At 44.5% G+C, this 24,158-nt stretch overlaps 2 protein-coding genes across 5 annotated transcripts; one reads left to right on the forward strand and one right to left on the reverse strand.

Moving 5' to 3' along the window:
- The first annotated feature begins 96 nt into the window (after nucleotides 1–96).
- Nucleotides 97–4,516, forward strand: LOC124052427 (histone-lysine N-methyltransferase PRDM9-like). Of its 3 annotated transcripts, none has more exons than XM_046376653.1 (7): nucleotides 97–380; nucleotides 732–874; nucleotides 959–1,051; nucleotides 1,215–1,492; nucleotides 1,600–1,667; nucleotides 1,785–1,975; nucleotides 2,086–4,516. In XM_046376653.1, the coding sequence occupies exons 2-7, from the start codon at nucleotides 775–777 to the stop codon at nucleotides 4,161–4,163; spliced, it is 2,808 nt and encodes a 935-aa protein (XP_046232609.1). In that variant the 5' UTR covers nucleotides 97–380; nucleotides 732–774; the 3' UTR covers nucleotides 4,164–4,516. The 3 variants fall into 3 exon arrangements, with proteins under 3 accessions (XP_046232609.1, XP_046232610.1, XP_046232608.1); XM_046376654.1 differs by having other exon boundaries at nucleotides 735–874; XM_046376652.1 differs by having other exon boundaries at nucleotides 98–380; nucleotides 752–874.
- LOC124052429 (neurabin-2-like) lies at nucleotides 4,514–23,624 on the reverse strand. 2 transcript variants are annotated; one of them, XM_046376657.1, is made up of 11 exons: nucleotides 23,252–23,624; nucleotides 20,554–22,039; nucleotides 13,316–13,448; nucleotides 11,174–11,294; nucleotides 10,799–10,903; nucleotides 9,165–9,297; nucleotides 7,586–7,738; nucleotides 7,425–7,478; nucleotides 7,049–7,278; nucleotides 6,865–6,961; nucleotides 4,514–5,987 (listed from the first exon to the last, which is right to left on the reverse strand). In XM_046376657.1, the coding sequence occupies exons 2-11, from the start codon at nucleotides 21,931–21,933 to the stop codon at nucleotides 5,937–5,939; spliced, it is 2,457 nt and encodes an 818-aa protein (XP_046232613.1). In that variant the 5' UTR covers nucleotides 21,934–22,039; nucleotides 23,252–23,624; the 3' UTR covers nucleotides 4,514–5,936. The 2 variants fall into 2 exon arrangements, with proteins under 2 accessions (XP_046232613.1, XP_046232612.1); XM_046376656.1 differs by lacking the exon at nucleotides 23,252–23,624 and adding an exon at nucleotides 22,286–23,219.
- Between the last annotated feature and the right edge of the window lie 534 nt (nucleotides 23,625–24,158).

A 24,158-nucleotide genomic window follows, 5' to 3' on the forward strand; every position in this document is an offset into this window, starting at 1 on the left:
CGTGGAGATGGAGCCTGAGGTTGGCGTTTTGGATTAAATGTGACGCAATATTTTGAGTCCGATTTAATTTTATGATGTCATAAGTTTGGCGACAATGTTGCTGGTTGAACTTAGTGGCAAAGCACCGTAAGCAGTGTCGATAGTAGATAAACCGCAAATAAATTAACTGACAAAACCACTTTTATTTGGAAAACAACAGATAAAGTGGACCCTTATGCTGAAAGAGTGATTTATTTACTTCCGGGGGAGCGTCATAGGTTTCGAATAGTTTAGTTTCTTGATTTCAGTCCGCGACCATATGTTAACAGTTGAAACTAGTTTGGAACGGCAGCTAACCTGGTTAGCAATATAGCCCGAGGATTGTAGCCGTTGGAAATCGAGTGGGTACAAACGTTTATTTGCATTAATGTAGAATGTATTAACTGGAAATACACCGTTGAGTAGTATGATGCCAGTGCTCATGTTGCCGATGAGTCTGTGTTAGCCACATAGCAGTTAGTATCTTTAGAGGTGGCTAAGATAATGCTGTCTTATTAGCCATAGCAGCTAACTTGACTCCACCTTTTAAAGCTAAGCTAGTTAGGGTTCTTCTCTGCTTGTATGAAATGTAATGCTAGCCGGCGAAATTGTTCCCTGGACGATGTTTAGTAAGCCGTGTTAACATGCTAACGTTAGCTGCCAGTGTGTTGTTTCAGCTTGTTGTATGTGGCTATTTGTGTCATAAACATTAGTAGTTAACGGTTTCCATCAGCTCTGTCCACGGAGACTGCATTCATGTCGGGCAGGAGCAACGGAGTAGAGTGGGTTGAGACGACCGAAGAGGTTGTTATCACAGAGGAGTGTGTATCCCCCCCTGGAAACAACACTCCTGCAGGTGTGATGGTTTTCCTCATTACGTTGTGCCGTAGTTACACATGTAAGCTGATCATTTGACCAAAGCTGTGACTTTGTTCTTCAGTGATACCAGTCTTAGAGCCAGCAGAAACGCCAATCCAGAGGTTACTGGACACGGTGGGACATGGAGATAACCCAGAGGCTGATGATGGCTTTTGTAAGCAAGAGACATTCATTTCCTCTTCTGGTTGTACACTCAGCATTTCCTGGGCTAAATCAAAGTTTCCACCTTATCTGAGACAACTTGTAGAAACACAAACAAAAGACATAAATTTAAATGCCACTAACTGCATTCTTCCACCTTTTTGTATATTTTCCAGATTGTGAGGAGTGTCTGACTCTGTTCCAGGACCAGAGTGATCCTGCTAACATTAATGGCCCATCTTTTATTCTTGACTTTCCAACGAGCACTGGCGTCCCCCAGAGGGCCCTCCTCACTCTTCCCTATGGCCTGATGATAGGCAGATCCAGTATCCCCAGTGCAGGCATTGGGGTCATAAATCACGGACCAGTAGTGTCTCCAGGAATGCATTTTGGACCATATGAAGGAGAGATGACAACAAGGGAAAATGCCATGGAGAGTGATTTCTCCTGGGAGGTGAGCTTGGACATGTTTAACTGTCATCAGTAGGATGCCAAATGTGACATCAGATCCCAGTTTGTAGTTGTTACATGTCCTCTCCACATACTTCTCAATTTCTGCAGATTTGCAAAGGAAAAGATGAGTATGAGTACATTGATGCCGCAAGAGATTCGCACTCAAACTGGATGAGGTATGCATTAGTGCCAGAAAAGAGCTTTAACACAGAGAATTAAAATGAGATAACAATGCAACTGAATTCAGCATTCAGTTCCACTTGATGTCTTTTACCGCACCTGTTCTCACACAGGTATGTCAATTGTGCTCGTAACAAAGACGAGACAAATTTGCTGGCTGTGCAGTACAAAGGCAGCATCCTGTTTCACTGCAGTCGCACAATACACCCTGGAGATGAGCTCCTGGTGTGGCCCAGCAGCAAACTTCTCACCCATTTTAGTGAAGCTTGGACCCAGGTGTGGTTGATGAAGCTGAATGCAGCAGGTACCTTAATCACCTAACTCGTCATGAAAAATTTGATATTTAAATCAGTTGTTTTTAAATCTGGGCAATTAACGTTTGTTTTTTTTTTCTTTTTCTATTCTAAATTGCAGCGAGTAATACGTCTGCCACATCTCCAGTCTTCCTGTGCTCCCACTGTCAGCTGTCCTTCACCACAGAGGCCTTCCTACAGCGGCATACAGAATACTTCCATATACAGCCTAAAACTGACTGTACGTCACCACCTGCTGAGGCAGGTGAACCTGAAAATCCAGCCTCCGGTGCTGACACGGGTGACTCTGCAGCATCCCTGGTGGTGTTATCCGTTGAACCTCTTGAGTCCAACACATGTGGTGATTGCGGGAAGGTTTTCAAGCAACTACCTCACCTTAGGAGGCACAAGCTTTGTGTCCACTCGAACAAACGCCCCTACTGCTGCCCAGAGTGCAGGAGGAGTTTTAGCCAGGCGTCGGGCTTAATCAGACACCAGCTGGTTCACAGAAAGCAGGCTGTGATAAAGGAGACGGTCACTGTTTCTAATCAGAGTGAGAAGGAGGAGAGCTTGAGGTCAGAACTTGCAGATCCAGCTGTAAGCGGTGAAACAGAACAAATGAATGTAAGCGAGACACTACACGAATCTATGGATGTAACCGAAACCGAGAATATGTCTGCAGGAGAGGCAGAACCTTTCCAATTCAGTTGTTCAGACTGTGGTAAGAGCTTCACAAATGAAGCATTCCTGAAAAAGCATAAGGTGACTGTGCATGAAAGGTTGCGTCCGTATGTCTGCACTGTGTGTCAGAAGTGCTTTGGGCAGTACAGCGACCTGACCAGGCACCTGCAGCGTCACGAAAAGCAAAGCAAAACGGGAGAAAATGTAATCCAGGGCCCAGAGGAATCTACCTCCATGCCCTTTAGCTGTGCTGAGTGTTCACTAGCTTTTTCTTCCGTGGACAGCCTTCAGCAGCACATAAGTGAGCATCACTCAGAGGCGACCGCAGTGGAAAATCAAGACGATGATCCAGTGTCTGCGAGTGATGATCAGAGCCGTGATCCAGACTTCATTCCTCAAGTCTCGTTGGCTCAAACAGTTGAATCTGTCCAAAAGAGTCCCTCTCAGAGGCCTCAGCGACTTGGAGCTCGATCTAAAATCTCTGCCATAACCAAGCTTATTGCTCCAAAACGAAGGGCAGCCATCTGCAAGAAGCCGTTAAACAGCCCTCCTCAGGATGATTCAGAGGCACCTGCTGCCAGAAATGGAAAGTTAGCAAAATACAAGTGGTTTAGCTGTAATTGCTGCAAACGAACATACTCAAACCCAGAGGAGCTCAAAGCACATAAGTGCACTTTGAGACAGCACAAGTGTGGTCAGTGTGGGGCGACCTTTAGTAAGTCTGGCTTCCTGAAAAGACATGAACAGATGGTGCATGTAAATGCAAAATCTTACAGCTGCGATCGCTGTGGCAAAGTCTTCACAACGTCAGGTAACCTCAAACAGCATCAGAAGACCAACACTTGCATGAAGTACCACTGCACGTCTGAGCTTTTCTCGTGCTCGTTCTGTCAGTTCTCCTTCACCATGAAGAGCTACCTTATGAAACACATCAAGAGGCACCATCCTGTGGAGTTCGTGTCACACTGCGAGTCAGACAGCCTCATGGATCAGCTGGAGGAAGAGAAGGGGGATAAAGAGTGTGTGTGCCCCCATTGTGGGAAGAGCTGCGAGAGCGCCAAAGCTTTCAAATCTCACACGTGCTTCCAGCAGGTGAAAGTGCTGTACCTGTGCACAGACTGTGGGAAGGGCTTCACAAACCACTATGGTCTCAAGCAACATCAGCGCATTCACACAGGCGAGAAGCCGTACAGCTGCCCCCACTGCAGCAAAAGCTTCTCCTACACGGGCCAGCTCAACGTGCACCTCAGGACTCACACGGGGGAGAAGCCATACTTGTGCACGCACTGCGGCGAGAGCTTTCGGCAGTCGGGAGACCTGAAGCGCCACGAGAGAAAGCACACAGGGGTGAGGCCCTATAGCTGCCCTGAGTGCTGCAAAAGCTTCAGCCGACCGCAGAGCCTCAAAGCTCACCAAATGCTTCACCTGGGACAGAGAATGTTTAAATGCACCCAGTGCGGGAAGAGCTTTTCCCGAAACTATCATCTCAGGAGACACCATCAGAAGATGCACTTGTAGTATCACGAGTGCAGAAGAGCACAAACTGTCTCCAGTGTAAATTGAATTGCACTAAATGGTCAAGTACTTCCTGATTCTGAAGAGTTGGGAGAGAATTTTTGAATGTCCTGTACATAACATCATTTTAACTTAAGTTTGTTTATAGCTGAGGCTTCACATCTAAAAACATGTGTTTTGTGTTATGAATTTTCAATGTTTGTTAATTGTTTGAGAGGTAAAAATGAATATAAATGTCTTACTCATTCCATCTGCAGCTGACAAAAAAAATGAAAGGTACTCGCCAGTCACATAAACAAATGCTTACAGTCTCTTGATGTTAGTTTGCTTTGAAATAAAAACGAACTTGACCATCACTGTTGACCATTTATTCCACAAAACATACAATGCAAAGCATGTGCACTGTACAAGCCTTAATATTATGAAAATACTCATAACCATGCCTGTTTTTTTTTTCAATTCATTAATCTTAATTTTGTAGTCATCCTGATCTTCTACTTCTTCACATGACTCAGTATAACTGTCTAATGAACATTGCTTTAGTCAGTTTTTGTCCTTGTTAGCTCATATTTCCACCTTGACTATATTATAAATATTAGGTAAAATTAAAATATTTCAGTCTTACCTGAACTATACAAACATACTGGTATGACAGTTGACACAAGTAGACTCAGTTTCATTTTAGACTGTGCTGAAATTGAAACAGGTATAAACCTGGCAGTGTTTTCCATGTGCTACACACAGCGGTGTCAAGTGCAGCTGCTGGTTAGAGACACAAGCATTTTTAAAATCTATACGATTGCTGCTGGTAACGGTTTCTTCAACATCCCAGTCCAGTAATGTTTCTTAAATCAGTAGTCCTAACTAATATCAGATAACACAAGTCCTTAACAACATCCACTTTTGGGGGGAGGAAGGGGATCCATTTTCATTTGTGGCACAGCAGTTGTAGAGGCTTGTCCCTGTGGTCCTTTTTTTTCTTTTTTCTTTTTTCTCGAAAGAAGCGAAGGGTTGAGACCAGAGGATTGGACGCTCATGAAAGAGTCTTAATGTGTAAAAAAAAAAAACAAAACACAGAAACACTTCCGAAAGGTAGGCAGCAGGTGGTTCTCAAGGTTAAGTGACAAGACCCCTACGAAGGTTGGGTTACTGTTTGTACAATTTTGAAGATACTTCAAACACTGTTCCCGTTTATGTTCTCCATTCCAGCGAAGCATCTTGTCGATGTCTTCTTCAGTGCAATCTCCATCCACACATCTTCATCACATAAAATATACATCAACCCTCAATCTCATTAGTTTATATTCCGTTAAATGTTATACACATTAAAATTTTTTACAAACCAAACTTGATTGTTAAACCACACAGTATCACGTCTGTACAAATTCAGAAAAGAAAGGTCACAAAACTAGGCAAAAGAAAGAAAGGAGGTTGGTTTTTTTTTTGGCAATTAAAAGCAACAGCCTGGTCTGTCACAAAACCACAAATTAAGGGATTAAATACTGAATTCTGAAAATTAAAAAGGAACCGTACACATCTAGAGCTCAATGGAGTCCGTATTTGTGATGAGAAAATCGTTTGTCACGTTCGCATAAATGCTAACAGAAAAACATGGTTAAAAGGGTTAAGTGGCCGAAATACAAAGTCTGAGGACACACGAGAAGAGTATGCAACCAGAAACCAATCTCAAGTTCTAGACAAGAAATGCCCTGCAGGTCCTTGCAAGTACAATAACACTATCTTCTGCTTTCTGAGATACGGAACGAACAAAGGCTTTTATAAAGGTTCTGATTTGAGCTCCTCCACCCTGCACTCCAGGTCCGCCACCTAGAAAGGAGACAGAAAACAGAAGTTATGACCACAATTAGTTGTTTTCTCAAACCACACATCTACCTTTTTATTCAAATATTATCACCTGCTACCATTACACACCAACAGGGACTTTAATGACTTCTAAACACACAGACAGCTTTGCCGCTGTAACAGCTTCCACTCTTCTGTGAAGGCTTTCCACAACATGTTGGAGTGTTTCTGTGGGACCATCTGCCCATTCATGCAGCAGAGCATTTGTGAGGTCACACACTGATGTTGGACCAAAAGGCCTGGCTCACAATCTCCGTTCCAGTTCATCCCAAAGGTGTTGGATGGGGTTGAGGTCAGGGCTCTGTGTGGACCAGTCAAGTTCTTCCACACCAAACTCATCCAACCATGTCTTTATGGAGCCTTACTTTGTGCATTTCTTGCAAATGAAAGGTAATTTCATCTAAAGTGACCAAGCAATCAGAACAACTAAAATTACAGTCAATAATGCTGCAAACGGCTGCCATATTATGGTAAAAACTGATCAAAGCTACTTCTTTAAGGACCCAACATGCCAAAATGTCATTTATCTTTGCAATCTACTCTACTGTTTAAGTTTAAATTTATGGATCCAGACAGAGAGCTTAGCCAAGAAGGCTGCTGTGCACCAAAACTAAGTTCTGCACAGCATGTTGTCTCTGATGGCTTAAAGGAAGATGATTCATTTTCCAGCACTACACTGTCCCTTAAACATGCAAGTTCTCGAAGGCCAGTTAGTCCAAAGAAGAGTGCTTCTTTACAACAGATGTGGTGCAAAATAGATCAAATCTGCTGGAGTAGAATCAGAGAACAAAGGATCTCACAGATAAAAACTAAAACCTGGATTCTAGTTCACTTCCTGTACCTGCTCTTGGAGTTGTCCGGACTCCTCCTTGAGAAGAGAGGCCTCAGCTCCAACTTGTGCACAACGCTGGGTCTCCTTCTTCAGGTACTCAATCTCCCTGTTAAAAGGAAGCAGATCAGAGCGTCAGACTGCAATATATCACTCAACTCTTCTAGTTTTCCACCGTGTAGTCACACTGTCTCACTTCTGCTGGTACTCCTTGATCAGACGTTTGGCTTTGCTGTACTTCCGCTCCAGGGCCTGATACTGGGCCTGTGTCTCCTTCAGGTGCTCGTCCACTGCCTGGCAGAGGCTCTGAGCTTCCATCCAGTAGCCCTCCAGTTTCTCCATACGCTCCTTGTTCTCCTGCAGGGTCTGTTCCAGCTGGGCCTTGTCCATACGCCAGCGCTGCTTCTCCTGCTCTGCGTGGTGCAGCTGGAAAGACAAGGGGAATATCCATTTCAGTCTGATGATAATATGAACAGAAACTCTTTGGTTCTTCTTCCTATCAGACTATTATGATGATGAACTATTATTTAGTATCAGATAAATTAACAGCAAATGTGTGATTAAAAACATACCTTTCTTTTCAGCTGTTGGATTTCAGCCTGGGTCACAGCATGCTTTATTTGGAGCTTTAGCGCAAAGAAAGTTTTAAATACATGTGTTAATATTAGCTACATGACAGGAAATAAGCTGTGATTAAACAGGAAATGCTCCACATGAGGTGCTCATTTCTCACTTCTTTGTATTTATGGGCCAGTTTCTCAGGGTCGGTCTCCAGAGGCGACATGTCCTCATTCTCTGCCAAGTCAAACACCTCGATGGCACTTGGATATGGTGGACTGACTTCCTCGTCCTCGTCCTCGTCCTCATCTGTGCCATATTCACCACCCTGCAGGGATGAGGTCAAGGTGAGAGATCCACTCACAGGCAAACATCATTACATTAAGGTTTAACGGGCCAGTTCAACCTAAGGGTTTCCCAGTGTGTTCACAGTGTGATTTGAAAATAATTCTGTGTACTGCAATGAAGTTCTACCCACCTCACTGCAAAAGCAAAAATGTCAGATACTGATAACCCAAAAAAATACTAGACTAGCGAGGAAGGTAATGAGGGAGTATAAATATGTTTGCATTCTTTTTAGGGGTTGAAGCGACCCTTTAAATTCACAGCTTGCTTCTTTATTTCATGCATTTCCAGTTGAATCCATGTATTGCAGCATATGTACAGGATTCCAGTTTCATTTGAACAGAGAACACTTACTTTTTGTTCAGACATCAATTATGTTTGTAATAGTAAGATTTCAGATGTTAAATGTATGTAAAGAAAGGGATGAAATGTCAAACAGTCATTTAATGGTGCCTTCAAAGTGTGGGCTTATGTGCAGTGACACCAAATGGACACTAGATGGTGCAAAACTCCAAAGACCAGACTTGACTTTCTATTATACAACCTAATGCTTTTCAAGAACCACCCACCATCACCTTAGCATGAATGGGGCAACGTCCTCTCTGTTATTGTAATGAAACTACACAGATTCTGAGCACAAGCTGTGTTTGTGTCAAACTAAAACAAGAGAGAAAATCTGATACACATGGATTAACAAAGCAAAGGGGATCAGACGTCACCAAATTTGAGTCATCCTGATTTGTCCCCATTTTGGAGCCGAGCTTATCGTTTGATCAGAATGGTACTACGGGCTGGATACAACAGTGTGGCTTTTTGCCAGAAACACCCAGCCACACTGGAGAGGGTCACCTCTGTCCACTGTGGTGCTGGGACAAATTTCATAATCCTAAAGAGGAACCAAGAACATGATTGCAAAATAATTTTTCATTTGAACGTCTGAAAAGGTCACATAAAACTTTAAAGCTGTTTAGTAATGCTTTCGCTACGTTGTCAAGTACTCTTTTTATTATGCAATTCTTCAGCTGCATGAATTAAATAATCTCATCTCATTTATTGCTTTCTGTCCTTAAATTTCGATAAATACGTTCAGATCTTCTTTGATTGTAAGGTAAATGATCAGCCAAGAAGAAAGCTGAGCTGTAGCAGATCATCATACTCACATGCTCCATTATACATTTCAGTAGTAGTTAGTAGTCAGAACCTTCCATTTAATTCTCACAAGTACGTTTGTGTGATTATGGTAGTATATGTCTGTGCATGCAAGTAAAAGTGGGGGAGGGGTGGGAGGCCAACTGATTAGTAAGCATTGCACCCTTGCCTCTGCATGGTGCATGTGCAAACGCTGCAGCACCACCACAAATCTGAGAACCATGAGCAGCGCTTCCTGAGCCCTTAGCTTAAAGACTGACCTCTTGTTCATCCATGTACTGGTTGTAGCGCTGCTCCATCATCTCCCTCTGCCAGCGCTCCTGCTCCAGGGTCTGCTGGATGAGCTGGGCCACTTCGCTCTGCTCTCCCGGCTTCTCTCGCCCGATCACAAACCTGCATTTTGACGCCAAGCAGTCACAGCTCGTTTAGGATTGACTCTGACAAAAGCGTTAAAACCCAAACGTGTTCAAAGCGGCGAGCTGTGCTGAAACCGTCCTGCCTCTGATACAGTATGTGCACGTTCAATAATACATGATGGGCCTTTTTTCTCCTGACCACTGAGGAACATTCTCACTGGTTTCAGGACAAAGAAAGCATCTTTCATATATAATAGAAAACTACAGTCCTTTTCAGTATAGTAGTGTAATGTATTAATGTAGTAAGGAATGTGCTGGCTCTCTGATGACAGAAAATGGCTTCCTGTTTAAAGCTGAACAAAGGCAGCCTCTATGGAATGTGCTTCTTCTGTGATTAAAATCAAGACCTCAGCTCTGCCACTACTGTAGCTCATTGTGAACTTCATTATAGCGGCTTTACATTCCCTGACCGGGGCTCACAAACCTCTGTCCAATTAAAGCTACTACATAAACAGCAAACAGGAAATAATACAGTAAATTATGACAAAAGCCACAGACGGTTATTAAGCCAGCCGCTGCAGCCTTTCAATTTCTTATGCACTAACGGGTAATTAAATGTTCACAAACACACTTCCCGCCCCGGACTATTTGTCTGCCTGATGTTTTTATGAATAGGCCAGAGCTCTATTGCTCTCTGCCATCACTGCAGAAGATCCATAATGTATGAGCTATCTATGGAGGTCTCTGATCTTCACAAGTCACACAACACTAACAATTACCCTACAGTGCTGACCACTAAACCTTGAATTATGAATGAGCATAGATGACAAAAGGAGCTCGTAGGGAACAGTCGGCTTCACCAAAAACACCAAAGAGCTGGGCTACAAATAGCCCTTTGGCCTTTCAAAAGGATACTTCTGATGCCAATTGTATTTGTTCCTGATAAACGTGTTTTCTGTGGCTCTCCTTTCGACTGTATTCAGGATGTCTCAAAAAGGAGCTTTTCAACACTGAAGGGTATAATCATGACCCTGTGAGATTTAAGATATGAATCTGCAGTCTGGTGAGCCAAATGGGCAGGATGTGGTTGGAGTCAGTCCTGCGTGTAAGACTGGCTGTGGGTATATATCAAGAGGAAACCATCTCTTCAAGCATGAATGCTGGATGTCATAGTGAGGTGTGGCAACAAAATGCGAAAACAACACATGTCCTGGTCACTGATAAGGCACATAGCAACCCCAAGGGCACCACAAAAAGGCAATATGTTTAAAAGAAAGCAGTACTTTGAGATAAATGCTAACAAGCTCAGAATGACAATGCTAACATGTTGATGATTAGCAGGTAATGTTTGCCAGGTTCTCCATCTTAGTTTAGAATGTTAGCATTTGTTAATTAGCACTGAACACCAGAGTACAAATAAGACAAGGGGGTATGACCTTCATTTTGTACACTACTGGGCAAATCCAAATTTTGACCCGACGTCTGCTGTGCAATCGGTCGTTTGCGGTAAAATCACGACCATTCGGTGTAACTCTTACTTGACAGTTCCCGAGGTGTTCCGGAGAACAGAGGCGGCAAAGCTCTGGGTGACTCCCACCAAACTGGTCCCATCCACCTCCACAATCAGATCGTTCACCTGGATCCTGGAGGAGGTGGTTAAAAGACAGGTTTAGGATTCACAGGAATAGCTCAACTGTGGCTTCTGTTCATCAGACTTAAGCCCACACAAGCCAAACACCATTTATAAGTCCCGGTTCTTGGCAGCAGGCTCTATTTGCAGTTGCCAAGAATCAGAAAGACAAGTGGGACAATGAAGCATCCGCTCCTGGATATAAAACTGCAACTAGGAAAGCAAACCTCACGCTGACATTTGGTTTACAAAGCCAAAGCCATTTCAGTTTGAATGAACATACCTGCCGTCCCTGTGTGCTGCCCCCCCTTCTGTGACTGTCTTCACGAAGATGCCCAGCTTCTCCAGGCCCATGTCAGCCCCTGCACCCATCCCGATGATACTGATGCCCAGGCCATCGCCATCTGAAAGAGTGTGAGGGATAAGAGACCAGCTTTTAATCCATGTTTAACAGGTTTCGATAACTGTTTTACTGTCGTGCCACTGTGAGTCAAGCAAGGGAGCTCGACTCTGTGGGTGGCAAACCCACGGAGTTTGATTCCATGTTTGTGTCATCACCCTTGGGATTTGAATGTTTGGTAATAATTTGCGGTGATGGACTAATTGTAGAGCTCGTGACTGAAAGATTGCAGATTCAGTCCGAGGACCATTAGGATTCATTTGTGTGGTCAAGTTAAACAGCAGATGAGATCCAAATTAAAGGTGCCCTGTGAGGTTTTCTTGTAAACAAATTTTTATATACACTCAGTGTTATTCACCAAAATGCATGTATGTCCTTGAAGGCTGACGCTGCATTTCCTTCCTCATAAAACTTTTAAAAGCCTTTTTTCCATTTTTTTTTTCCTTTTTCACATCTTCAAATGTTTGCATACAAGTTTGTTTGTTGGTCTCCTTCCCTATTCTAGATTTCCTTGCACACTACTGCCACCAACTGACAGTCTGTGAAACTGCATTGAAACAGACAGAACATTGTTGTCATGTGCATGCATGTGCACATGACAACAATGTGCTGTCATGTGCATGCATGTGCATCCCCAAAACAAGGAAGCACATGTAAAAACATGTCCACCCCTAGTGGTCAAAGTATCACCTTCTATTATTATATATTAATATACCTTGTGGCTCTTGCAGATTAAGAATCTAAAGACTGCATAAAAATGGTAACCCTTTAAGCTCCCTAATGTAGTTCACAGCAGCAGTGTAAGGGCATTTTTAGTGTTTACAATTGTGCAGTTTGTCATACATTTGTCATCAATAATAACTTCCCCTATGAAGACATATTTAATATGATTAAGGCCCATGAATATCTTTATACAGCAGACACCACTTACATGAGCCCACAAGAAAAGTTACAGTTGTTGACAAACATGTAGTGTTATAAATCATTTATTCAGAATCCTGCTTATAAATGTTTTAATAAAAGCAGTAAATTCTAAATTTAGTAAATTTTTAATTAAGCAGAAGTGTACACATTAGTGGACTAACAAGGACAGGTTCTGACTGTCTGACTACACTGTTCTCAGACTCAGTGGGGGACTCTGTTCCAGAGGTTGGATCCAGAACTGCAGACGGCAACTTCACCGCAGGTCTTTGTGTGATTTTCTTTTTATTATTATTACAGTGAGCAGCAGACAGTCTGTGGGCATGAGGGAAGGGGGTCCACCAGGGACACGGAGCACAGCGTTTCAGCATATCAGCCGCATGGTCAGGGGCTAGTCCATGACAAAATTTCTGAAGTGGATCTTCAGTCAACCCTGAGACAAACTGGAGGCTTTGCAAGAACACAGAGTGATGTGAGCTCCAACAGCAGGGTTCTCTACGTTCCTCTACGTTCTCTGTATTTCGAAGGACAGAGAAAATGTATGACCTTCACATATGCTTGAAAGGATAGAATACTTTTTCATATGTGACTGGAAAGTTTGATAAGAATCAGTGATAACGCCCAGATCTCCTGCCTGAGGTGTCATGTGGTGAGGTCTTGTATTCATTTTCACTGCCTCTCTGCTTGTGCTTTTGTGCCGACAACCAGCGCCTTTATTTTATCCTGATTAAATTAGCACAGACAGTACACACAGCAGCACATCATTTATACAGACCATGGTCACATATGCTATCCTGAGCAGCCTGCCCTGTACACAATTGTACACAAAATGTACACAATTCTAAATATAGTCTTCTCTAAATATATTAATGCACCATAATGTTTAAGGGATGTTGGAGGTGTGGGTCACTGAGAAGAGATGGACGCTTTGTTCTGGGAAACAGGATGGTTGACAGAAGGCAGCTGGTGAACACAGAACGTCTTTTAGCATTTTACTTAATCATACACACAAAAAGTAATTTCCAATTAAACTTCTTTCAGTTACCCTTAAAGTCAAGATGTTTTCAGGTATGACAAGGAGAGTTAAAGAGGAATGTTCAGTACCTTTCTCCAGCTCCACGGGGAACAGGTCCAGCCTCTCCACCCTCTTCTCCAACTCATACTCAGCGGACGCCGCCATGGGGTCCACGTCTTCATTACGCCTGTCATAGTCCTCGTTGGGGTAGGTGGCAAATACCTGCAGGAGGAGACGGAGACATCAGATCAGACGGAGAATCACACACAATAATAAAAACTTTTTGGGAAATACTTGGTTCTATGCTTGGACAGAGTGTCTTCATATTCGGCACACAGACAGGGCAATTTTATCAATTTTCCCACCTAAATCTGTACAAGAAAGCAAAAACATGCAAAATAATGTCAACCTATTCCTTTAAACAAGTCTTCTCTTTACTGAAAACTGATCCTCAGTCAGTCAGTGTTAGCTTTGTGGATTTTCTGCTGACTGAGGTTTAAGTTTCTGTCGATGACCCTTTATGTTCTTCGCAGTTGTGGTGGCTTATGACTGATTCTTCTACCTGATTCTTCTCGTAGTCGCTCTAAATATAACTGCTACCGAAAACAGAAAACATCACTTCCTGAGCGCATTGGGGCAAGTAAAATGGTAGTAAAACTTTTCATTTCTGTCATGATGTCAGTGGGGCGATAATTCAGTGTGCTTAGAAATGCTCAGGAAGTTTGAGATTAAAACTTGTGAGCACACACTCGGAGGTTGTGGAGATGCAGCTGAGATACATGGTTTGACGTTAACTGACCACCACTGTCGACTGTATCGACCATTTCAAATGAGACGGAGGAAATGTGCAGCAAACACAGGAGGGGGAAACCAGTCACAACCACCGAAGTTGCTCTCATGGAGACAGAGGCCTCTGTTTGAGACAGGACCCAACTTCCTACATTCACTCTGCTCTACCAGCATGACAGTTTACATAACCGCCTCCAGCATGTTAATGGAGGCCCTCCGCAGCTGCTGCTCACAGGCCTCACACACACACACACACACACACACACAGAAAGCTGAGTCTTTAAAAGCCTCACTTTCAGTCTTCCAAGGTGATTATGCATGCAGCACCTTGCATGCTCCGCTGGCCACACTAATTCAGCGCTGAACCTTCTCCTTTGGCACATTCTTTCGTTTGTTCGATTACATTTCTCAACTTTTCTCTCCGTAATGCTTTGTTCCCTCTGCTGCAGCATTTTAACACTTCTGTCTCGAGTCTTTGTTTTGCTTTATTCCGTGCATCTCCCACTTCTTCCTCTGATGTTCAGTTCGTCCATCTGTGCTGAGATGAGCAGCGTCATGTAACTTCATTGCTATCCTTCAGTCAGCCCCGTCTCCCTGAAAACCCCAGAGGAAAGAGCCGGTCGGTTTTTACAGCGCCTTTGAAATGTAAACAGCCCTCCTCTCTCAGAATTATTCAGTATCGTTCATGCATCTTCATGCATCATTGGACACTGTACGAGCGTCTGCTTCTACTTTTAACCCCCCTACAACCATAAGAACAGGGCTGAAAGTGTTCTCGCCTCGAGCCAAATTACTGCCGCCACTGTATGTACATACAAGTGACAATGAGGCTGAGGCGTAAAAATTCCACGGTTTAAAGTTTAACCAGGGTCAAAGTATGATTAAATTTCACTACAGCTACTGCAAGCACCAACAGCCAGTTAGCTTAGCTTAGCATAAAGACTGCTGGAAACAGGGAGGCAACAGCAATTTTACAGACTGAACCACTAACCAAAAAAAAAAAAAAAAACTAACAAATTATTTTAGAATGAAAATAATAAATAATCGCAGCTGTACTGGTGTCATTATTTGAACTGTGGTTTTACTTTCCACTATGAATGGAGTGACTCAAACTGAACCCAACCCTTCTGCAGATGACAGACAACACGGGAGCAGCACTGAAGTCTAATGGCTTTTGATTTAGGTTACCTTCGTATTTAGAGGGATTAGCAGAATGTGGATTACAGACGCACAAAATACACTGTTTGCATCGTAAGTAACAGAGCACAGAGCAACAACAGTGCACTGCGAGCCTGCGTGCCCACTGTGACGCTCTCACGTGGCACTGCTTCACTCCTTCACTTTAAAGATCAAGAGGCCACAGCTGGTGGCTTGTGGTGCCCTCGTTTCTACGCCCACGATGCTGCAGAAGATCAAACGAGGAGGTCCAGCAGTGTTTAACGTGGCGCCGGAGGGGAAAAAAACTGTTACGATCACATGTGTGTCACAACCTCCTGCTCCTGCTATGATGCAGACCAGGCTTCAGTCTTGGCCCACATTTGCTGAGATTTTCCTGACTTTACTTTCCTTTTTCTCAAAGGAAGATTTTCTCCCTTCTTATCTTCAATGATCCCTCATGGAGCAGACAGACTAATGGGATCCTGGATGATGCAACCTCGCACGACAGCCTCACCTAAGTTTGCAGAGTGGCACAGTAGATGAACTCCTTGAACAGTGAGGTGCCTATCTTTAGAAGACAAACACTGGGATTAAAGGGACGGTGGTGTGTGCGCTTTGGGGGGGGGGGCTGGGCGGAAGGACGCTGTTCCAGTTGTGGCAGATTGTAGGTCAGAGGAGCTAACAGATGGCCAGGAAACTCCCTTCCTCCCTCCCTCTGCTACCAGCCAGTCGCATGGGATGTCCTACAAAAGCTCCGTGGGCAGCTAGCTAGAGCCACTCACCAGCTAGCAGACTGTGATTGTGTCTCTAAAGAGCACCCACTTGGGACTGTAAAGGGTATTAAAAATAGCCCCTGAGTGACAACTGCCATTTTACAATGGCGTATCGTGACAGAGAGATGGTTAAATGACAGAGCTGCTCTGGAGGCCTCCGCTCTCCTGCAGTGTGGTTCCATCTTGACGGCCCTCTGGCTACAATGTGATTGGGCAACACTGTGGTGGTTTAACTAGCGAGTCAGTACCCCCTTTTTTCTCCCTCCTCCCACTGTCCACAGCAGCATGTCAACTGCTGTGTCTCTTCCACCCTCTGGACTCTCCAAAAGCAGGTCTAATTTTGGATTCAGCCAATAGGATGTGTGGAGGTGGTGCCTTTGGTTTTTCACAACAGAAACGGCGTGTTTCCACTCTGTCTGTCCACATTCTGTACCCAACTTTCCATCTTTTTTATTACTCGCACTATTCTTGCTTACTCTCGGCTGGTTTCGGGAATGTGAGCTTCACTGCTACTCTCCATTTCTACCACAAATGCCAGAGTGAATTAAGGTTATTACAATGCACAACATGGGATCTGGTCTTGCCTCACTTGTCTGAGCAGACGCTGCAATTAGTTCACTATTCTTAGGTTCAGAATGCATGTGTGATGCAGCAGGCAGATAAAGTTAAGCATATGCAGACCAAAAAGAAGCACTTTTCCTCTCATCAGCAACACCACTGTTAATTGCTTTCCAAACCACCACAGGTTAAACGTGTCCAGAGGTGGCAGGTAATTGCATCTAAATCCTCCTTAAAACCGGGGGGTTAATCCTGATCCCAGATGTGCAACACGCACACAGAACAGGCTGCCGCCGCCCTGGACCGCTCTCCCCCAGCCAATAAAACAGACATGGTGACTTTGTCATAGCAACGGTTGCGTGGCATCAGAGTTTGTCTGGTTTGGCAGGCCAGTCTTTGGTCAGCAGTCATGCTTAGGCTTAGCGCTGACCCTGGGGAGACACGGCAGCATGGGAATAAGGTCAGCCACAGCTCAGTATAGGGACAAACATGTACAGTGTGTGAAGTTTTATAAATTTGGCAGATTGTATACACTTATGTCCTTATTCATACACATATTATTTACATTATTATTGTAATTTATAATAAAATATATGAAACGTTTAGTATGCCTGCTTTAAGTACTACATTAGTAAGGCATTTCATTTATTTGATTGTATTTTATGTTATATTGTTGAGCATTTTTTTGAAACAAAGATTTAATGGATTAAAATGTGAATCACACGCTCTGTAGCTGATTTTGAGCATGAAATTTACGAACTCAAAACAGTCGCCAGCAAATGCACTACGTACTCAAGTCTGAGGGATGTTGACTCCAAACCACGTAGCCCAGCTCTTTCTGGAAAATATGTACTATTAACATATTATTATATATTATATATATCGTGCTATACAGCTGCTGCCTGCCTCAAACAGGACTGAGCCTTAAGAGTGAGACTAACACATTCAACACATTACTGGCTTTGGCCTTCTCATCTGTTTCACAGGAAACGTTGACAGTAGTAAAAACAATGAACAGCATCAGCCATATATTTCAGTTTCCCCCTTGAGGACGGGGAGTCGCAGTCTCACAAAGGACTGAAACCACTGTCTGTTTTTGAGCTCGCCGAGACGATGGCAGGTTGGACAGGGCACATCAGCACTCAGACATCATGAGCGAGACATTGCATAACACGGCCTGTCGCAGTAACCTGAGCGAGTGGGCACAGCGCATAAATGCTTGCAACCCACCACCACCACTGCAGGACTAAGAAGTGGGGCACAGTGACCTTGCTGATAATCAGTCTGGTCTCCCACCCCTCCTGGCTGTGAATAATGCACTGTATGAAATACTGCAGGTCCGCTGAGTCTAAGTAATAGACGGTTTGAGGATACCTTTGACATATGGTGATGTACTGCCTGTCCCTGGACAATCCCTCATTGGCTGACCTAAGTGGTGAACACAAACTGCCAAAGGCTGCATTTTGACTATTCTGCTTTTCTTTTTTTTTCAGTTTGAGATGGCTACCTTAAAAATACAGTTTCTCCTTCCATGTTTGTCAAAATTCAACAGCCTCAGTTTATTACAATATAAGAACAGTCATTGTTTGTGTTAATGATACAGTGCGAAAAGAAAATCATAGGTGCTCTTTGAGCAGCCTGGCAGGACTGTTGTTCAGAGTTGCGTAGGCAGCAGAAACCCACGAGAAAGTGTGTGTGTGTGTGTGTGTGTGTGTGTGTGTGTGTGTGTGTGGTGATGGGGGGATTAAAAGTGTAAGAGTAAGCTAGGTGATGAGTGAGCAAGGTGATTCTGGTGCATGAAACATAAATGTGATTACTTCTGGTTTGGAGGGAACACAGTGTATTTTATTTAATTGCTTTTTTAGAAAATATTTCCTCCGACAGCAGGATAAATAATTAAAAAGCACAACATGTCAGGTGACGACACTATGAACTACAGTATTTATACCAATTATAGACTGAAGCCAAAACAAACAAGCCAAGAAAATAAATAAGACATGAGAGGAAGCTTCCTGTGTTCGACGAGGAGGCGGCTCTGAAGAGCGAGGCAAGTCTGTGACGATAACAATGCTGCTATTTTTACTAACAGTAGGAGACTGGTGACAAAGAGCGAAAGGGAGAAAAGAAGGAGTGAGAGAGAAGAAGAGTGTCAGGAGGAGCAAACAAAGGGTCTAGTGTGAATTCTACCCGAAGCAGAACTGCTATTTTTGCCAGTTTCAGAAGACAGACAGACAGACAGTTTAGTGTAAAATGGGGGACAAAGAAAGACATGCGCCCAAACCGTCCAACCGCCATCACAACAGCAAGACTCATTAAAAGCTGAATTGTTGCGCAGTGGAGGGAAATATGCGCTAAAAATGGGCACTTCCTGTTTGGAAGAGAAACCAACTGACACTGTGACTTAAGAGCCGGCAGTTATACAGTCGCATGACATTTGAGCTGCATAATAACGCCCCTCCCATTTGACCTCGCCACCCCCCCATCCCCTTTACTCTCATCCACCCCTGCATCAATCTCCATAACAAAGGCCACACTGATACAGTGTGAAAGGACCCAGTGGGAGGTTATTCCCCGATGACGACTGCAGGGTCACAGCGAAATTCTGCCTTTTTAATCAAAGCCTGGGAGTTATGACTTCTTTATCACAGCTTCCTCCTGCGATCTACCTCTGATCTCATGAGGATAAAATAAAGTGATGGAAGTCGAGTTTCGTCTTTTTCTTCATACCTTACAACTGCATGATGTACATCAGAAACTCGGGTGTAATTTGTATGGGATTTTGTGGGATTTTCCAAATGGCAGAGAGAGTTTGCTTCCATCCATTAGTGCCCAACACTGGCTTACCACAGATATGTAGTATTTGTACTTGTGTACAATGAGCACACACACTCATACAAATTACTGTACATCAACGATTTATAGGCTGCCTTTGTTATCTTTCTTAATTCACGTTAACAGTACTGTATTTATGTTTTTATTTGTAGACATTATTTAAACTCTAATCAATATCTAATATCTTCAGATCCTTGCCTGAGCTCCAACAGCCAAAGATTAGCGTGTAAAAAAAAAAAAAGGAAATATAGCAATATCGAGCTCTGGCGACGAGACACTACAGGGCTGATGTGCAGCCATGAGAGGAGAGCAGGAGTAACTTTCAACTTGACTGCTCGTGATGCGGGACAGGAGCCCTTAGTCACTGAAATGGCTTTTCTGCGTGAGGGAATGTGTGCGATGTTTAGTGTCAGGGCCCACTTTGGCTGGCAGAGTCTCTGGATGCCTCCGAGCTGAAGGCAGAGCTCGGCAGCGAGACTGTGCTGGAGAGGATCTGATGCTCCTCTCCAGATCATTACACCATCCCCAGACACAGAGAGACACTTTAAATCAACACTAACCCCTCCTCTTTCATCACACTGGTCCAAGAGGAGATCACAGCCTCTCTCTTCTCACTTCCTGCCTCTTTCTCACACACACACACAAAAAAAAACACTCCATTGCTCACCCAGCTCCCCATACACTGTCTACTGGGCCATTGACCACAGCAGAGTATCCACTTCTCTAAAAACAGGACCAATTATCCAGGCCTCTTTGTTCCTCCTCCTCCCCCAGCAATTATTTACAGAAGCAGCTCCCACTGCATTACAGATAAGGATCTACATCGCAGCTCTTTTGAGGCCCGTGTCAGCTGCACAGTAGGAATGCAGGACCATCCATTAGCAGCTGGCTACTGTGGAGGGAGGGTGTTAGTACGTGTGCAAAGCCCCTGCTGAAACAGTGCAGAATCAAAATGTCAGCATCATTCTGACACAGGCAGAGGCTGAGTGAGTTCATTAAAACAGCTGACCGTGGCTCTGGCTAAGACTGCACCACAGCTGATAAGCTTTAAGGTCAAGTTCAGTCTCTCAGCACACAAAAAACTCACATACATTTAGGAATCCGAAATCAGCACCTCAGTCTAATTTAACAAGGCTCTGAGGGTGTAAACTGAGAGATAACATCTTCAAGTTCCATCTCCAGTTATTAAAATTCATTCTCACTGCATATTTTCTCACCTTGATGGGCTCAGTGCTGAAGCAGATCTTCCTTGAAGGGGGCGGGTCCTCCTCCACAGGCAGCCCGGCAATCTCCACACAGCTGGACTCAGGCTCGTAGCGGTCATCAATTTCATCCTCCTCCTCATCCACCTGGCTTCCTTCAAAGTCCTCCCCCACCGCACTGTAGGTACTGATATCCACAGATTCGCGTCCTGACTGGTCGTCTCTGAGCGTCCTGTCTTCCTCCCCCTCAGCATCCTTAGCCGTCTCTCCCTCTTGCATGCGTGTCTCGCCGCCCTGCAGAGAGCTTTGCTTCTCAGCGGCGGTTTCTCCATTCTCCACCGAGATGTGGATGTCGCCTTGCAGTGCCGTGCTGCTCAGCTCCTTGGCGCCAGGGTGCTCTTCACTTTTGACCTCAGCTTTTGCCTCAACACCTGCATCTGAAACAGTCTTTTCTCTCTGCTCATTTGGCTCTTCTACAGTACTGAAATGTTCAGTAGTTGGGGCACCTTGGCCAACACTTTGGCCCCTGTTAACGCTTTCAGATGGGAGGGTCACCCTACCCCTAGGGCCCCTTGGAGTCCCCTCTTGGCCATTCTGATTGCTTATTTCTTCCCCCTTGCCTGCTGCAAAGGCACTAACCCTCTTTGTGATTATTTTGGAGTTCAACACACCCACCTTGGCGCTGACCCCCCTGGAAGGGAGCGGTGGTGTGGAGGACAGGCGGTGGAGGTTGTTCCGGAGCTCAGCTGCCCGTTCAAACACAGCACTGAGCTGGCTGACTGTAGGGGACACAGCCTCGCTGGTGTCCAGGCTGTCCAGAGACTCGGTGCTGCCATTGAAGCGAGCCACCACGTCCAACCTGCCGTCCTGGAAGCTTGAGGCCTTGTCTGTCTTCAGTAGCACCCTGGTGGTGGCCAGCTTCTCCTGCTGCTGCCTCTCCTGCTGCTCAAAGATGCGCCGGGTCTCCTGCAGCTTAGAGTAGCTCGGTGACGAGGCCCGCTGGTGCCCGTTCTCCGGTTTGGTGTCGAACTTGTTGACGCGCTCGGACACGGTGGATCCGAGCTTTAGCAGCGCGCTGTGGTCCACGTTTTCATTCAGGCTCCCGGCTCTGGGGAGGGAGAGGCGCACCGATTTGTCGGCGTTCCTGGCGACGTCCTCTCCCTCTGCATCGGCTGGGGATGTGCTCTGCATCTGCTGGAACATGTTTTTGATACGGTGCACATTGGAGCCGTACCTGCGCCCCCGGGGGCCCTCCTGCAGGTCCCCGTTCGCAGCATTGTCTTTGACGGGCTTCAGGGCCTGCATCCCCGCCTCGTACGCGTTCCTGTGCGGGGATGGGCTCCTGAGCGTAGAGCCAGAGCCGGTGCTCTTGGATGTGGATTCGGTCTTCATCATGGTCAGTCAAGCGTCGCAACGGATGCTCAGCGACGGCATGTCTCAACCCCCGGTGGCGAATCTGTGTTATCCACCAGCACCCGATCCTCGCGAGGTGGCGCTCAGACTAGACCGGCAGATGGGGAGAAACAAAAACAACAGATCGTATTAAAGGCCTGCTTGCATCCGCTGCAATTCTCGTCCAATGCAACGGAGAAAGTGGGCACGATGCAGCTGTCATTAGCTCGCTTCCAGTTACAACAATTCAAACCTAACCTTCACAGATAACTGCATTAGTCATTAAAATATTTGCAGGGAGAAGTATAACAGTAACGAGCCGCGGATTTACCGCAGCTGACGACAGATTGCTTACGTTTAATCCCTTTTTACAGGCAGCATCATTTTGATCTCTTCATTCTGTGAGCTGCAGATTTCTGGTCCTCCTCTCGCAGCGGCACGGTGCTGCTGCATGGAGGAGGGAGCAGCTGGGTCATAGTGCCCGTCATGTAGCGTCAGTCCAACAGCAGCCTGTCCTGGTGCAAAACTACTGCATATAATCCTAATGAATTATATTGAACACCAACATATTTACCATAATGTGCAGTAGTGAGGGGTGGGTGTCGTTTCTCATGTCTGGTAAATCAGTTATTCAGGAGAAGGCCTGCTTGCAGGGGTACAGATGCTAAAGGGCACTTTAGCATCACTCTATAGTGGTTAAACTAATGTGGAGGAGAAAAAATATGATTTAAGTAAAAATATATATCCACATATAAGGTAACATTGATTACATGTAGCCATGACTGAGAGCATGAAAACAAAGCAGGCAGAGACATCTTAGCATTATTAGCTTAGCTAATGCGAAACTGATCGATAAACAGTTGACACAATTAGCTAAAAATATTACGTTCCCGTGAACAAACTAAAAAGTAGTGGATAAATGACAAAAGAAAGTAATGGGAAGACTGTTAATGGATAAATTGTTAAACAACTACTTTGATTACCGGATGAAAATGTTAGCTTACAGTGGCGGAAATATGGTTGAAACAGCTTATAATAATTGTTAAACGGGTTATGCCTGGATAGAAGTGTTGGATAAACAGTGGAAAAGTTAAAAGTAGTGGATTAATGGCTGAAATAGTTGGCTAAAAATAATTAATAAAGTGTTGAGACTGGTCAAAGTATGTGTAGTGTGTGAAAAAATAGTCAATAGTTCCTCATGTCAGCACCATAAAATTTCATCGCTTTGCAGGACTACAGAAGGGTAATTTTAGAAACACAAAATATATAAAAACCCTGTTATCAGAAGTTAAATAAAAAGTCAAAATGGTTGACCAACTACCTTCAAAAACCCCTGGAATATCAAAGGTGGCTGTGAGAGTTGACTCGCATTAGGACCCAGTGAGACATCAGTCACCTCCCTGGCTAATAACACATCCGTTATATGCAGGCCACATTGTTGCTTCCTGCATTCTGCATCTGTGCTGATAGATACATTAAACAGTATCACTGAGGGTAGACAAAGCACTTCCTTTTTTAGGTTGAGAGCTGCTTTCGAACCTGCCCACATCGTCTCGGTTTCTGCATTTTGTTTTACGGAGGCTGAATCACCTACAAGGCCAACACACTGAAGCAGCTGTCCCACACGTAGGAAAGAACAACACACAAGACTTGTCTGCACACCATCCTCCACTTTCACTTCAGTCATCACAACAGCCCGCTCACTTTATCTCACTGCAGCTGAAGATCGAGTCTGAAGGACGCAACTGGAGGAAAAGACTGAAGTACAGTCGAACAGGATGTGCATCACTTTTCAGCAAGGCAGTAGCGCCATCTAGCTTTTCCTTGAAAGTGTGTAATTGGTGTGCAAGTGCGGGCTTGCAACGCCAGGCCCGTCCTTCAGCCGCTGCCTGACTGAAAAAGTAAATTGATTTCCACAATAACTCGCTTTTACAGTAGACGGAGAGTAAAAAAAATAAAATAACATTAAAAATCCAAAATTAAACAAAATTGCCATTTGATATCTGCAGATACAAGAAAATTCACGGGCTATTCCCTCAAGTGTTAAACCATTAATTGCTCATTTTGTCAGTTATTTGTGATATTTTCTGCTTAAATGCATTTTGTGGTTACTATGTTGAGAGACGTGCATTAGTGATAACCCAACCAGTGAGGGAAGAAGCAGGCAGAGCAGTAATTTAAGTAAAAGCTGACTAATCAGAAATATCCCTAAAGTACAAGTAAAAGCG

This window comes from Scatophagus argus, chromosome 21 (genome assembly GCF_020382885.2).
Source record: "Scatophagus argus isolate fScaArg1 chromosome 21, fScaArg1.pri, whole genome shotgun sequence".
NCBI lineage: Eukaryota > Metazoa > Chordata > Actinopteri > Scatophagidae > Scatophagus > Scatophagus argus.